At 43.4% G+C, this 15,603-nt stretch overlaps 1 protein-coding gene across 5 annotated transcripts in view; it reads right to left on the reverse strand.

Moving 5' to 3' along the window:
* Nucleotides 1–224: 224 nt before the first annotated feature.
* The window catches only part of DAB2 (DAB adaptor protein 2), a 31,299-nt gene continuing 15,920 nt past the window's right edge, over nt 225–15,603 (reverse strand). For 3 of the 5 annotated variants that reach the window (XM_062019100.1, XM_062019101.1, XM_062019102.1), the window contains 9 exons: nt 9,615–9,692; nt 9,344–9,367; nt 8,789–8,851; nt 7,212–7,847; nt 4,956–5,103; nt 3,816–4,343; nt 3,256–3,347; nt 2,410–2,474; nt 225–1,698 (listed from right to left, as the gene is read on the reverse strand). In XM_062019100.1, coding sequence (XP_061875084.1) covers nt 2,415–2,474; nt 3,256–3,347; nt 3,816–4,343; nt 4,956–5,103; nt 7,212–7,847; nt 8,789–8,851; nt 9,344–9,367; nt 9,615–9,692 — 1,629 coding nt within the window. In that variant the 3' untranslated portion in view covers nt 225–1,698; nt 2,410–2,414. The remainder of the gene's footprint in view (nt 1,699–2,409; nt 2,475–3,255; nt 3,348–3,815; nt 4,344–4,955; nt 5,104–7,211; nt 7,848–8,788; nt 8,852–9,343; nt 9,368–9,614; nt 9,693–15,603) is intronic. The other 2 variants (XM_062019103.1, XM_062019104.1) reach the window with 2 other exon arrangements.

A 15,603-nucleotide genomic window follows, 5' to 3' on the forward strand; every position in this document is an offset into this window, starting at 1 on the left:
AGCCTTTAGTGACAGTTTACTAAGCCAGCTCAGGATTTTCTTTTCTACTGTGGAGCAGCTCACAAAGAGGCCTGATGCAACCAGCTACAGAAAGACTTCAGACTTTGCTATGAGACAGCTATAATAAGAACCTGTGAGAAAATTCTTAGCAGTCTCTGAACTGCTAGTGTCAACTAGACCGCAGGACTGAGTTATGAAGGACAGAATCAACAGCCACACTCATGTTCATTTGGCATGAATAGTTGCTTCTATTTAATGTCATTAGGTAACATCACTTGAGATACTACAGTTTTATATAACAGTGTAACATCCACGAGTTTCTACATTTCCAGTTTGAGACAAATACTTATATTCATAGCCTTTTTTGCATTACAGAAAGTGCAAGAGAAGTTTATATACAGAACTATTTGCATGACTGGCCAAACTGGGTACTAAGGCTATATTCAAGTTGACTTTCTTAGCTCTCCAGGTTAGCAACTACTTAGACATTTGATTTAACAATACTATTTCAAGCTTATACTTAGTATTAACAGAAAAAAACCTCTGCCATCAGCCATCAGCACTGGCCAAGAATATAGTTGTTAGCATCAGTTATAACCAACTTATTTAAAGATCTGTTAATAAAGAGGTTCTTTAGAAAAGGCGCAGTTTCCAAGAGATGGAGGATTACCTCACATTAATGGCACAGAGGTGGTGCATCTATTCACAAGGAATCTTAAGCATGGAGTGAAGCCATGATTGTCTTTTTGCTTTCTAACACACTGGAAATATGCCACACTACACTGTGTGGCAGCTCAAACTGAGCAACATCAGGGACATTCACTGAGATATATGCAAGAAGCCTATCTGCTTGTTCCATTTGTCTGCCATCTTAACAGAAGTGTAGACCTAGGAGATTTCCCTCCCTGAAAAAAAAAAAGCCTTATTAGCACCAAAACAACAGTTAGTGTCTGTGACTACCTCAGTGTTCTACAAGAAATGTTTCAGCTTATCTGACCCTACAGTGCAGCCTTCTAGTACTCAGGACTCCAGAAGTTCTGTTACAGACACAACAATTAGTCCTTTTATTACATATTTATGGCAGAATGTTACTTTTACCATTAGTTCAATAGACAAAAGATTGGATTTTTTTTTCACTTTACCATACAGTTTAGATATTTATAACTCAGAGACCAAGTCACATATCTGGTCACCAATTAGAACTGAGTAGTATCATCCACTTAGCCTTACAACTGGTTGCCATTGTGATAACAGGCAACTGACCTAGTTGTTTAAGAAGTAGAGTTTTAGCTACTAATTCCATTCTCTTGTGTACAGGCAACACTTCTTCCCCAGGTAAATTCAGTCCCTGTATTTTAGGATAGTAAGTGCTACAGAAAGAGAAGCTGTGGTGATCATCTTTCCAATATATGTGCCTTAAGCTCTTCTGTGGAAGATTGCTAAGAACGAAAGTAAAGTTAACATCTGTCAATTTGTATTTGGGTCTCCAGCATGAGTCCAGCTCTTTATTTGCTTTTCCCTGAATTATCATCTTCACAGCATGTTCTTTGAGGGTTTGCATTTCCATCCACCTGGACATGTTCTAGATCACAGACATGACGAGACAGCAGCAAAAGTGGCAGACAGCAAATTGAAACATATAGAAAAATCATGGTGAGAAGAGGTCCAGTTATTCCATTTGTCCTTTTCTGGTTATGCCTAGCATGATGAAAAGGACTTAGAGTTAGGATTGTTGTGAGTTATAATTTTGTTGCTTATGCTAGCTTACAGACACTGAAAACAAAACTAAACTAAAGCAATAAATAGCAATACCTGTCTTCTAAAAGAAGCCAGATGGTATTTCAGAGGAAGGCTTAGAGGTGTGACAGGAATAGATTTTCTAGTTTGACAGTTCATGTTCTTTAGTTAATGGTACAAAACTTTGAGTTACATTAGTTTCCAAGAACAAAAGCTCTCATAATAGCCCTTATTCTGTTGTCACTCCAATGCACTCACAGTACAAAACTACAATTATTTAAGGGATTAAACTTCAGAAAGCTCTATGGAGCACAGTACACCAACACTCTAAGGAGAAACTTTAAGAGATTTAATCATTCCCTTTGAGTTTTGAAGCACATACTTACTCATTAACTTTCCTCAGGAAAGGACATCTAGACCTACTGTAGCCTTGAGACAAGTCCATGGAAGAATAAGCTATTTCTAAGACAGTGAAGCTGGCTAGGCTAAGTCTGGATGGAGTTACTTATAAGTCTGAGCAGAGGTCCTCAAGCAGAAATGTTCCTCTAGGGGCTGTTTGCCATACTTCAGAGGAGCATTAGAGTTAAGCTAGTATAATTTTCAGCCAGCTCTTTACTAGAAGTTTTCTGAATCAGAAAATCAAGTATGTTGTCTTATTTGTGGAAGACTTACCTAATCTATGCAAATAGGTTGCCCAAAGGTTCACCAGAAGTACCAGAAGGAAGCTTCTGAGACTCCTTCGAAGAAAAGAGAGATTACAGGCTGTTAATGGACTCTCATGGTTCACCAAGTTTACTCTATATGACTATATCAGATAGTTCCTGTTCCAAACACCTTTAAGAAGGAATACTGCAGAGTGCCTGCTAAACACACATTAACTATGCCACTTTAACAAATTAAAAGTGGTCTAAACAATGGCAGCAGTTATCTGAGTCTGAGGCAAAGTGTATTTCAGAAAACTCATGTGTGTTTACTGAAAACTCATTTGGAGCTGAGCCAGTCATGAGATTTGTTTTAGCCAAATACTAGATGATTCAAGTAAAAATTCTGGAACTGATCCAGAGTTTCTACCAAGATCTTCAAGTACTGTGTCCCAAAAGGAATGATGTGGTTAAACTACTTCCTCCCCCAGGAGATATCAAATGGAGCCTCCCATTTGTTCAGCAAGAGAATTGTACAGTCCACACTGCTCAGTCTTCTCCACTAAAAGTATAACTGAAACAAACTTCTACAAAAGACTAAAATAATGTAGCTACAGAAGCTCCTAAGAAGAATCTTCTGCTAAGACTTGCACTTTGGTGAACTGCTTATGGACCTAAACCAAAAGGAACCATACTTTGGTAGCCTTCTGGCAATAAATCCTGTCTGTTAGAGTAAATATTAGACTGAAATGTGCAAAAAGATCTGTTCCATAGACTCTAAAGCCAGAATACTAAGGCAGTGCTCCAACATAGGCACTTCTGTTGTTAAGGAGAGAGGCTGGCTTTTTCTTGTAGTGTGGATTTTTTGACTACTTACAGATGAGGCACTGAAGAGGTCTGTTGTAGCTTGACCTTCAAAAAGGCCATCAGCCGACAGCACACTTTGTTGGAGAACAGGCTTTGGTGGTTCTAAGAAAGTGAGAAATAGTGTTATAATCACTCTGTCTGTTCACCTAATTAAACACACAAAAAAATTCACAGGGAAGTTGCTTTGAGTGACCTCATAATCCCACTTGTCCCTCACTACGCTTAATCTATATGGGACTTTAACATTATCCAGACCTAGTTTGCCTAATTCTAGCCAAGTTTAGGCCCAAGATGTCAGTGTTTGGACACTGATGTTGATTGATCTGTAGCATTATTAGGGGAGACAGGCCTTCAACCCTCTGTTTCCATAACCATTAAATAAAATTTTAGTTATATCAGAAAAGACTAGTGATTAGGCATCCCAATCCCTGAGCAGCTATCCAAGAAAACGAACAGATTTTACCAGTTATCTTGGCAGACAGCTTGCTAGCTTCCATTTTATCATGACATATACTACCTAATGAATGCCTACATTGCTATGAAAATAATTGTTGAAACCTCCAGAGGCACCTGAGTGGCTTTGCTGCTCTCCTCTCCTTGCTGGTACTGCAGGTGGCTTTGTCAGCTGGAAGTCTTTGAACATTTCCTTGACATCCTTCATTTCTTTATCTCCAAGTGGATCCAGAGCAATAAAAGCATCTCTCTCTTTCTTGGATGGCTCCTTCTGCAATGTAGTTCTGGGTGGAGGCTGTGGCAAGCTAGTTGTTGTTGACATGGAGGGCAGTACAGATGATGTTTGATCAGGCAGTGTTGAAGATGGGAACACACTATTCTGGAAGGGATTTGCAGCACTGGATGGCTGTGCCCATGAACTAGAGGCAACTTGTGCTGGCTGTGACCAGAGACTAGAGGTCTGAGGAGTTGCTGGACCAAAAGATGCAGACTGATTCCAGCTTGGCATCACTTGAGTACCAAAGGCAAGTGATTGAGTAAATCCTGTAGGCTGACCTGGCATCACAGACCCAGAGAAGACTGATGGTGCCTGAGTGAAGGTAGGTGTCTGTGTACTCCATGGTGATGGACTTACTGGCAAGCCACCTAGGGGAAAATTGTTGTTACACAGCACTTCAATGATATGAAGACCTCAAGTAGGAACATATCAATTCCACTGAGGGTATCAGCAAAACATTTTTTCATATACTGATTGATTTATACTTAAAAATCATCATTGGGGAGTGGGGGATGGGGCAAAGAGAGACGGAGGTTAACATTTTTTACTTTCCTCCTTTTCAGTCTTGGAAGAACAGAACTGAAGTTGACAGGAGGAATATATTTAGTCCTAGTACATGAGTGGTAGACGCATTTGCCATATAGTTACTTCTACATAAATCTTTAAGGCTCTGCAGTAGTGTTACCTTGGCTTTCTAAATTGTGTTGGCTTACTTGAACCTTTTGTACCTGAAGCAGTAATTTGCTGTCAAAACTTAAACAAAAAGCCCTATTTTAGTTTAAGATGTACAGTTTCAAAGAATTACTTAAAATAACTTGATAGGGGAATTCAAACAATTCTCCTAGTCAAAAAACTTTAAGGCAGATGGCACATGGATTAAAAGGCATGGCCCTACCCATCAAATAAAGGAAACTAGAACCTCTGTTTCTGTGTTAGCAGGTATCTTAGACTGGAACAAGACCTTTACTTTGTAAACTGACCTAGTTGAACCAGTGGAGGTTTTGATATATATTTGAAGTGGTCCAATGGAGAAATTTGCACAGGTCCTCTTTGTCCAACTGAAGTCAAGCCAAGGCTCTTTGTGGGTAGCTCAAACAGGTCTGAGCTAAATAAGTCACTCGATGCAGTCTGGAAAGAAAAAAAAGCTTTGTGAAATATATGGCAGAACACATGCTAGCATTATCAAGACTCCCTAGTCCAGACCTATACGTTTTATCTCAGCTACAGTATAACATGGAGCTTTGATGTATCCTTTTCGAGACCAAGTATAAGAGTTTCACACTACTATTCTGTTCATGTGTGAAATCACAGAATGGCAGGTGTTGGAGTGGATCTTTAGGGATCACCCAGTCCAAAACCCTTTCCAAAGCAGGTCCACCTAAATCAGGTGACACAGGACCATACCCAGGCAGCTCTTTAAAATCTCCAGAGAAGGAGACTCTTTAACCACCCCAGGCAGTCTGTGCCAGGGCTCCCTCACCTTCACAGTGAAAATTTTTCCTTTTGTTTAAATTGAACTTTGTGTTACAGCTTTTTCTCATGTCACTGGATACAATAGAAAAAAGTGATGTTCCAGCATCCTGACATCTACTCTTCAGATACTTGTAAATATTAAGATTGTCCCTCAGTCTCCTCCAGACTAAACAGCCCCAGTTCCCACAGTCTTTCCTCATAAGAGAGATGCTCCAGTCCCCTGATCATCTTGGTGGCCCTGTGCTGGACTTGGTGAACTGTGCTGGACAGTTACCTGTCCCTCTTGAGCTGAGGAGCCCAGAACTGGACACAAGACTTCAGATGAGGCCTCACCAGGGTGGAGTAGAGGGGGGAGGAGAACCTCCCTTGAGCTGCAGGCCACACTCTTCTTGATGCATCCCAGAATGCCATTGGCCTTCTTGGCCACGAGGGCATATTGCTGGATCATAGTTAGTTTATTATCAAGCAGGACACCCAGGTCTCTTTCTGCAGAGCTGTTCTCCAGCAGGTCAATCCCCAGCCTGTACTGGTGCATGGGGTTGTTCCTTCCCAGGTGCAGAACTCTGCACTTGCTCTTGGTGAACCTCACGAGGTCCCCCTCTGCCCAACACTCAAGCCAGTCAGGATCCCGCTGAATGGCAGTATGACCTTCTGGGGAATCAGCCAGTCCTCACCGTTTGGTGTCATCAGCCAACTTGCCGAGGGTACACTCTGTCCCCTCATCCAGGTTGCTGATGAAGATGTTGAACACGACTGGCCCCAGAACCCATCCCTGTGGAACTCCGCTGGCCACCGGCCTCCAATTTGATTCTGTGCCATTGATCACCATCCTCTAGACTGTCATTCAGCCAGCTCTTGATCCACCTCGCTATCCACTCATCTAAGCCTCACTGTCTGAGCTTTCTGATGAGGATGTTATGGGAGACAGTGTCAAAAGCCTTGCTGAAGTCAAGGTAGATGACATTGGCTGCTCTCTCCTCATCTAGCCAGCCAGTCATGTTATCAGAGAAGGCTGTCAGGTTGGTGAAACAGGATCTCCCCTTGCCTGTCCTCCATGAATGTTCAAAAATGGAGAGTGGCTCAGCCAGTGCCCTCAGCACTCATGGGTGCATCCCAACAGATGCATGGCATTAGGTAGGTATCATATATAGTAGTCACAAGTCAACAGTAGAAGAAAAAGATTTGAAGTGACTGAATTATTTGCCATCATAGTGAACTTCTGTCTGTCCCCCACCCCTCTAAACACTTCTGCTCAATCTGCAATGATCCCTGGAGTTGTGGCAAGGTTAGCCGAGTTTTACATGATTTAAGTGCAAGGCAGATGCAGCTGACCCAGAGCCACCTTGTCTAATCGGGTGAATTGCTGAGATTGCCCTCAGTAGGCAGGTAATTGGAAGCTTGCCTGTAAGGCTTCTGTAAGCTGGTACCACAGCCTCTTTGCTGTGAAACCATAAGCTGATGGCCATATAGCCATCACAACAGGTTCTAGGCATTATATCAAGTGTCAATATACATAGCTTCATACTTACCAGACCTTTACAGAAGTATGGCAGCATTAAGGAAAAGAGTACACAATTTAGTGATCACAGCTACTATGAAGCATTTCTGAGTGTTAGAATTTACCACAGCTACAGAGAGGTTAGAGTAAGTATGGTATGCAGATGTCTTGCGAAGCTATTTAGCCAGAGTACAAAGAAAGAGAAGAATCATTCAAACAGCTTATCCAAAAGCATGCATATTGTTATTACTTGAACATTGTTCACCTTGACAGACCTCCTTCCTCTTCCTGGCTTGGTACTTTGTGGTGGTGGGCTAATTGTTATAGAGTCATAGGACGCGAGCTGGATATTGCTTTCAGAATCCAGCATTACTACATTCTGCAGAGATACTCCTTTGGAAGGACCTTCCACAAACAGGTTTGGTGGGAGTTTAAGAAAGCCATTCTGTTCTCTCTCTGGTACCCCATTTGGAGTTCTTCCTGCAGGCAACTTACATTCAGGTGGCCACTGGCTTGCTACTGCTTCTTGTTTGCCAGTTCTATTAGAAATCTGGTCAAACTCTTTGCCAAAGTAGTCAGTATCCCCATTTGAAGCCCCATTATCCTCTGGTGCCAAGGTACTCGCACTTTCCTTCTTCTGATCAGCAGATTTTATAGAATCAAACGAAAGTGGTGCAAATTGGTCTGGCTTTGTGAAAGGATCATCACTGAAAGGATCTGGATTAGGTGTGGGAAAGAAACTGAGACTGGTAGAGAAAGAACTCTCAGGCAAGAAGTGTGGCTGTGGCTTTGGTTGTGGAAGAGTAGTTGTGACGTCATTCAAGAAGAGATCCTCTTTTGTAAAAGTCTGTTTGGTCTCAATTTCAGAATTTAGATCCACTAACAGAATCTCATTAGTTTCCTATTTGTCCGGAAAGAAAAATAAAGTTAGTTTTATATAGGACTTGCTGCACAGTACACAAGCCTAAGGAAAACAGCTGCAAAAGGAGAGATCCTACAGTATACATTATACTAAATAAGTATTCAACATCATAGTGAAGTTACACAAACTTAAGACATCAAGGCAAGCACTGCTGGCTGTGGTCAAATCATAGCTACTTAATTTCAGAAACTCTATGTTAATTAAGAGACTTTAATTAAGATATTAGTTAATCTTAAGAGATAAGGGCATACAAACCTCATGAAGCTCAACAAAGCTAAGTGTAAGGTCCCGCACATGGGTTGAGGCAATCCCAACCACAAATACAGGCTTTTTGCCAATTGAGAGCAGCCCTGAGATAAGCACTTGGGTATTGATGGATGTAAAGCTGAGTGTGAGCCAGCAATGCGTGCTCACTCCCCAGGAAAGCCAATTGTATCCTGGGATGAGTCATAAAATGTGGCCACCAGGTGAAGAGAGTTATCTGCCCTTTAGTCTACTCTCATGAGAGCCTGCCTTGACTATTGTGTTCAGCTCTGGGCCTCCCAACATGAGAAAGACATGAACCCACTTGAGTGGGTCAAGAAGGTGGCCATAAAGACAATCAATGTGCTCAAGTATCTTTCTTATGAGGACTGACCTAGAGAACTGGAGTCATTTAGAATAAGAGAAGGCTCCAGGGAGACCTGATACAGCCTTCTAATACTCAAAGGAGGCCTACAGGAGGGTCTCTTTACAGGAGAGTATAGTGACAGGACAAGGTGTAATGGTTTTAAACTGGAAGAGGATTGATTTAGGGTACATATTAGGAAGAAATTCTCTGCTATGAGAGTGGTGAGGCACTGGAACAGGTTGCACAGAGAGGCTGTGGATGCCCCATCTCTGGAAGTGTTCTACTCTCTCCAAGTACAGATTCTACTTACTGTGGGACTGCTCATATCAGGAGGTGTTGACATATCCCCAAACAAGTCCATCTGGTAGACTCCCTTGAAATCAGAAGTATGGAAAGAAGTATGGTATCTGTTAGAGTTCTTGCAAGAGCATGAATCAAACATTATGCAGAGCTCTTTAAACATATCTCTAAATACTGCATTTCCCACAAAGTGGAGACAATCAGTTATTAAATCATTAATGGCACCAGCATAAAGCTCTAAATTTAACCTAGTTTCATTTTGTCACATTGATGAGCAGGTAGTGCTTCATTACCACTCTGTAACAGATGGATAAGTGTCAGCAATAACTGGAATATCAAAAATTGCCTTAATCAAGAAACTTGCAGGGTTCAAAGAGCAAGTGATGGAAAGAGGAAATATGAATGTGGTAATTTCTCAGTTCTGTAAGTCTCCTTTTACTCCCTTTTCAATATGACTGAGCATCTTACTGACTCCATAATGCTGCCAGTGTAAAAAGCAAAAGTTAAAACAAGTCACATTGCAGCAGCGTACCTAATCAAGTGAGGCTAAATTGAAATGACTTACCTCAGTCTTACTTGCTTCTTCACTCTAAAGAAGAAAATAAGGCTTTTAGTACCTAGACATCACATAGAATATCCAAAGCCTCTTGCTTTGGAAAGTTTAGCAGATCTAGGAGGTAATCAAACTGCCGGCACAACTAGCAACCAGTAACTTCAGTGATCCTGGATTTAGACAGACCTCAGTGTCAAGTCCCACAAGAGCCCAAAAGCCAAGCCAAAGCTGAAACAAGCTTTATTTCTATGCAGACTAATGTAGTTTCTATAATTTTACTTGCCTTTTTGTTTTCTTCCCTCTTCTTCATATCGTATATTAGTTGGAAAAGGTCCTTAAGATCAACAACCAGAGGCTCAGCCTGAAAAAGAACATAAGTTTTTGGCCACCTCATACTTCTTCCTATTCTTCTACTGAAGCAAGATGTGCAGCAAGCCAAACTTTCCTAAACAGTACAACAGTAAGGTTGAGAACAGAAAAAGTAGGAGTTTAAAGGACTGTTTAGCCCCCACATAAGAGAACTTATGCAGAACACAAAAGTAATGGGGCATAGCCATCTTAGAACTGTTGTTAATTCCATGTAGAAAAGTGTCTGTATTTGTTCTAAGCTTGCTATGTTTTTGCAAAAATCTTATAGCACAAGCACATGGCAAGTCCTAATCATATTTCTTCAAAATGCAAAGCATATCCAAGCTTTCTGATAGTGGCATGAGAGGAAAAACTCTGCATCCACCTGTTTTGTACTAACAACTCCATCACTGAACCTGGAGGGAGCTTCTATAGTTAATATTACATTTATTTTAAACAAGATGCAAAACAGTAAATTGCCAAGACAAGCACAAGGTAAGACTGCCATCATCTCAAACATGTAGAACAGACACCAGCTTTAAGTGGTGTCTGTATTAGGATGAAAGTGTAGTGTGAATTAGAAAGGAACTGCATTCTCTGTACAGCCATTAACCAGAATATTTTCAACAGTTGCTGAGATGGTGGGAGACTCAGCTACACTGATTTGGAACATTTGCTTGAGGCATACAGCAGCTGTATTAGTGTCTACAGCAGGACAAGTCCCCCTGTTCAGCCACTGTCTTTGGCTCAAGCAGAAACCCTTCAAAGAGACAAATCCTGTATACAGGGTTTCTGCATGGGGCAAACCTGTAACAGAAGGATCAGAAGCAACTCTAGGAAGACCAAACCTGCCACTCACCGGCCTCAGAAAAACTACTGCAGTTGAGTAAATCTGTTTTCACTGTTACACAATACAAAGTATCTAAGAGGCAGACTAATAGAGTTGTAACATCATTGCTCTTAGTTCTGAGTAAAGCTCTATGACTCAAGAACTATCATTCTGTCAGTAACAGGATACAGTACAGGAGTGCTGTAGTGGGTCTGGGACGGTAGTGATTTTCCACAGCAGCTCCTGCAGTGCTGTGCTTACTGTTGATATCAATATTATGACTACCGCTTGCACAGCATCAGGGCTGTCCCTCCAGCATTCCTTCCCCCACCTTCACCAATAGCTGTGAGTGGGCATGATCTTGGGAGGGACTATGGCCAGGACAGCTGACCCAGGCTGACCAAGGAGATATTCCATACCATATGACGTCAGCTCAGGAATATAAACTGGGGGAAAGGAGCAGGAAGAGGAGGCGAGATTCATTTCTGGCCTTCCCAAAGCAACCGCTACGCGTACTGAAGCCCTGCTTCTCGGGAGGTGGCCGGACATCGCTGCTGATGGGAAGTAGAGAGTAACAGCTTATCTGCTTCTGCTTTGCTTCCCGCGCGCGCGGCTTTGCTGCTTATTTATTAAACTGCTTTTATCTCAACCCACGAGATTCCCATCTTATTTTCTCCCCTTCCCTGGCTTGCTGAGGAGGTGGGGGGTAAAGCGGTGTGGTGGGCACCTGGCATCCAGCCAGGCTCAAACTACCACAGCCCTTTTGGCGCCCAACGTGGGGCGAGATAATAGCAGATTTACATTAACTGCATTGCAATTACAGTAAACCAATGAGAGCAAAGTTCCTGTGCTGGTCACGGAGCCTTGCTGTTATGCAGCTTATCTTACACTTTCTAATGTTTGGGAACATGATGCTCCTAACATTGACTCTCGGCTGTGCTTTAACCTTAATAGCTTTGCTAAGCTGGCTATATAATTTTGTGAAGAGGATGAAAGGGCCTGGGAACATGATGGCCCAAATAATAATAGCAAGTCTCATTCTGTTACTGATGAATTTAGTGTGCTGTGGGAGCTATCTTGTGGAGGCCATGGGGCAAAGCACCTCTTTCTCCTCAGCTCGGACTGATCTAGACAATTCTGTTACACAGACTTCCCAGGTCCTTAGTCACCCTTATACGAGAGTTTTAATATTACTAATTAACATGGTTGGTATATTATATATCTTGTGGAATCTGGAGTCATCTGGGTATCAGAGAGTACAAATTTGCGATGGAAACATGTTAAAATGCCCCCTGAAGCGGCCAGTCCCTGGGTGGCAGGGTATGTGGATGAATTTAGGCAAATTCCTAGGACGGTTATCACCTCCTGTAATCTGGGATTTTACATCTGAACAGATAAAAAACCCTGCTTTACTGACACGCTACCTGATAGAAGGGTGTCTTACCTACCCTAATGAGGCCCATCAGGTTCAGGCACTATACTGGGGCCTAGCCTCTGCCTACCGAGCTGCATTCCAGTCCTCTCAGAGAACTGTAATTGAAATGGAAACTCAAACGGTACCTGAGACCAACATAGTTGAGTCAGTCGCAGTCCAGCCCTCTCAGAGAACTATGGCCGAGGTGGAAATTCAAACTATACCTGAGACCAACATAGTTGAGTCAGTCGCAGTCCAGCCCTCTCAGAGAACTATGGCCGAGGTGGAAATTCAAACTATACCTGAGACTACCATGGTTGAGTCAGGGAACCAAACAACAACCACAGTGGTTGCCCCAGTAGTGAAAAAGAAGCAGTGGATAAGGAGGTCAAGTCCATATCATCGATTAGTAAGGGCAGACGAGGAGGAAGAGGAAAGGCTAGAAGAAGAAACTGGTCCTTCGGTAAGGAGATCAGGAGAAGTGAGAGAAATCGAAAAGGAAATGGAAACTACTCGGTCCCTCACCTCAACAGAACTTAGAGATATGCGAAAAGATTACAGTCGCCAGCCAGGTGAGCGGATTGGTGCCTGGCTGCTCCGATGCTGGGATAACGGGGCTGACAGTCAACAATTGGAAGGCAGAGAAGCCCAACAGCTAGGATCTCTTGCTAGGGACCGGGGAATTGATAAAGGCATTGGAAAGAAAACCTCAGTTTGTAGTCTCTGGAAACGACTCCTCTCAAGTGTACGGGCAAGATACCCATTCAAGGAAGACCTTGTAAATGCCCGAGGAAAGTGGACTAGAGCTGATGAAGGGATCCAATATCTAAGGGAATTAGCTGTGTTGGAAGTCATCTATGGTGATCTGGATAATGTCGAGGCCTCCACAGATCCAGACGATGTCCAGTGTACACGGGCCATGTTGAGAAAAGTGATCCAGAGTGCCCCAGCTACATATTCTAATATCCTGGCAATGGTGTATCATCCAGACATGGACATACCAACAGTGGAGAGGGTATCTTCTTGGTTACAGAACTATGAAGAGAGCCTCTGCACCTCCTCATCAGTGTGGGATGATGGCCTGATTGTTAGATCTGCCTCAAGAATTCAGTCATCCACTGTCCCGACCAGGGGAAAGGGAAGTCCCAGACGCAGGAGTACACCGCGAAATGAACTCTGGCTCTTTTTGCGTGGCCAAGGAGAGGATATGAGGAAGTGGGATGGTGAACCCACTTTTAAGCTAGAAGCGCGTGTACGTGAACTAAGGGGGAAGGCAGCTGTTAGAAAAGGACCGCCCAAGAGGGCTGTCAGCAGAGTGGCTGCCAAAACAAAAGAGGACAATCAACAATCTCCAAGACATAGAAGAACTGCAACTACTTCCTTCGAAGCCAATGAGGAGACTTCAGGTCTGCAATTGCAAGGATCAGATAGCGAATACTCTGATGAAGAACAGAAATAGAGGGTCCCTGCCTCCAGCCAGGAGGAGGAAAGGGATGACCGAATCTACTGGACTGTGTGGGTTCGATGGCCTGGCACATCAAACCCACAAAGGTATAAAGCCTTAGTAGACACAGGGGCACAGTGTACATTGATGCCATCAAGGTATAGAGGCACAGATTCTGTCTGGATCTCTGGAGTGACAGGGGGATGTGAAGAATTATCTGTATTAGAGGCTGAAGTGAGCTTAACAGGGGACAAATGGAAAAAACACCCCATTGTGACTGGTCCAGAGGCCCCTTGTATTCTTGGCATAGATTACCTCAGGAGAGGGTACTTCAAAGACCCCAAGGGGTATCGATGGGCTTTTGGTATAGCCACTGTAGATACAGAGAAAATCAAACAACTCTCTAATTTACCTGGCCTCTCAGAAGACCCTTTTGTTGTGGGATTGCTGCAAGTTCAAGAGCAACAGGTACCAATTGCTACCAGGACAGTGCACCGGAGGCAATATCGCACGAACCGAGATTCCCTGGCTCCCATCCGTGAGTTGATTCATCAACTGGAGGCTCAAGGAGTAATTAGCAAAACTCATTCTCCATTTAATAGTCCCATATGGCCTGTGAAAAAATCTGATGGAGGGTGGAGGTTAACAGTAGACTATCGTGGCCTGAATGAAGTGACACCACCACTGAGTGCTGCTGTACCAGACATGTTAGAGCTCCAGTATGAACTGGAGTCAAAAGCAGCCAAGTGGTATGCTACGATTGACATCGCTAATGCATTCTTCTCAATTCCATTGGCAGCAGAGTGCAGGCCACAATTTGCCTTCACATGGAGAGGTGTCCAATATACCTGGAATCGATTGCCCCAGGGGTGGAAACATAGTCCTACTATTTGCCATGGTCTAATCCAAACTGTGCTGGAAACGGGTGATGCCCCTGAACATTTACAGTACATTGATGACATAATTGTATGGGGCAACAAGGCAGAAGAAGTGTTTGAGAAAGGGAAAAGAATAATACAGATTCTCCTGAAAGCTGGTTTTGCTATAAAAAGAAACAAAGTAAAGGGACCTGCACAAGAGATACAGTTTTTGGGCATAAAATGGCAAGATGGGCGTCGGCATGTGCCTATGGATGTTGTGAATAAAATAGCTACTATGTCTCAACCGACTAATAAGAAAGAAACACAAGCTTTCCTGGGCCTTGTGGGATTCTGGAGGATGCATATCCCAGGTTATAGTCAGCTTGTGAGCCCTCTCTTTAGAGTCACCAGAAAGAAGAACTGTTTTGAGTGGGGCCTTGAGCAACAACAAGCTTTTCAACAAATTAAACAGGAAATAGCTCGTGCAGTCGCCCTTGGGCCCATCCGTACAGGACCAGATGTGCAGAATATCCTCTACACTGCCGCTGGAGAGCATGGTCTCACCTGGAGCCTCTGGCAGAAAACATCTGGAGAAACCCGAGGTCGACCATTAGGGTTTTGGAGCCGAGGATATCGAGGATCGGAAGCCCACTACACCCCAACTGAAAAAGAAATACTAGCAGCATATGAGGGACTTCGAGCTGCTTCAGAAGTCATTGGCACAGAAGCTCATCTCCTCTTGGCACCACGTCTGCCTGTGTTACACTGGATGTTCAAAGGGAAAACCCCTTCTATACATCATGCAACCAGCGCTACATGGAGTAAGTGGATGGCGTTGATTACACAACGATCTCGACTGGGGAAATCTAATCGCCCAGGAATCCTGGAAGAAATCATGGACTGGCCAGAAGGCAGAGATTTTGGAGCATTGCCTGAGGAAGTAGCTCGCGCCCAAGAGGCACCACCATATAATGAACTGTCAGAAGATGAGAGGCATTATGCTTTGTTTACTGATGGATCCTGCCGCGTGGTAGGAAATCATCGTAAGTGGAAAGCTGCTGTGTGGAGTCCCACACGACGAGTTGTTGAGGCCACTGAAGGAGAAGGTGAGTCAAGTCAGTTTGCTGAAGTGAAGGCTATCCAACTAGCTCTAAAGATTGCAGAACGAGAGAAGTGGCCAGTACTCTATCTTTACACTGACTCCTGGATGGTGGCTAATGCTCTATGGGGATGGCTACAGCAATGGAAGAAGACCAACTGGCAGCGCAAGGGTAAACCCATCTGGGCTGCTGCATTATGGCAAGACATTGCTGCTCGGGTGGAAAATATGACTCTGAAAGTACGTCATGTAGATGCTCATGTGCCAAAAAGCCGTGC

Source organism: Colius striatus, chromosome Z (genome assembly GCF_028858725.1).
Source record: "Colius striatus isolate bColStr4 chromosome Z, bColStr4.1.hap1, whole genome shotgun sequence".
Taxonomy (NCBI): domain Eukaryota; kingdom Metazoa; phylum Chordata; class Aves; order Coliiformes; family Coliidae; genus Colius; species Colius striatus.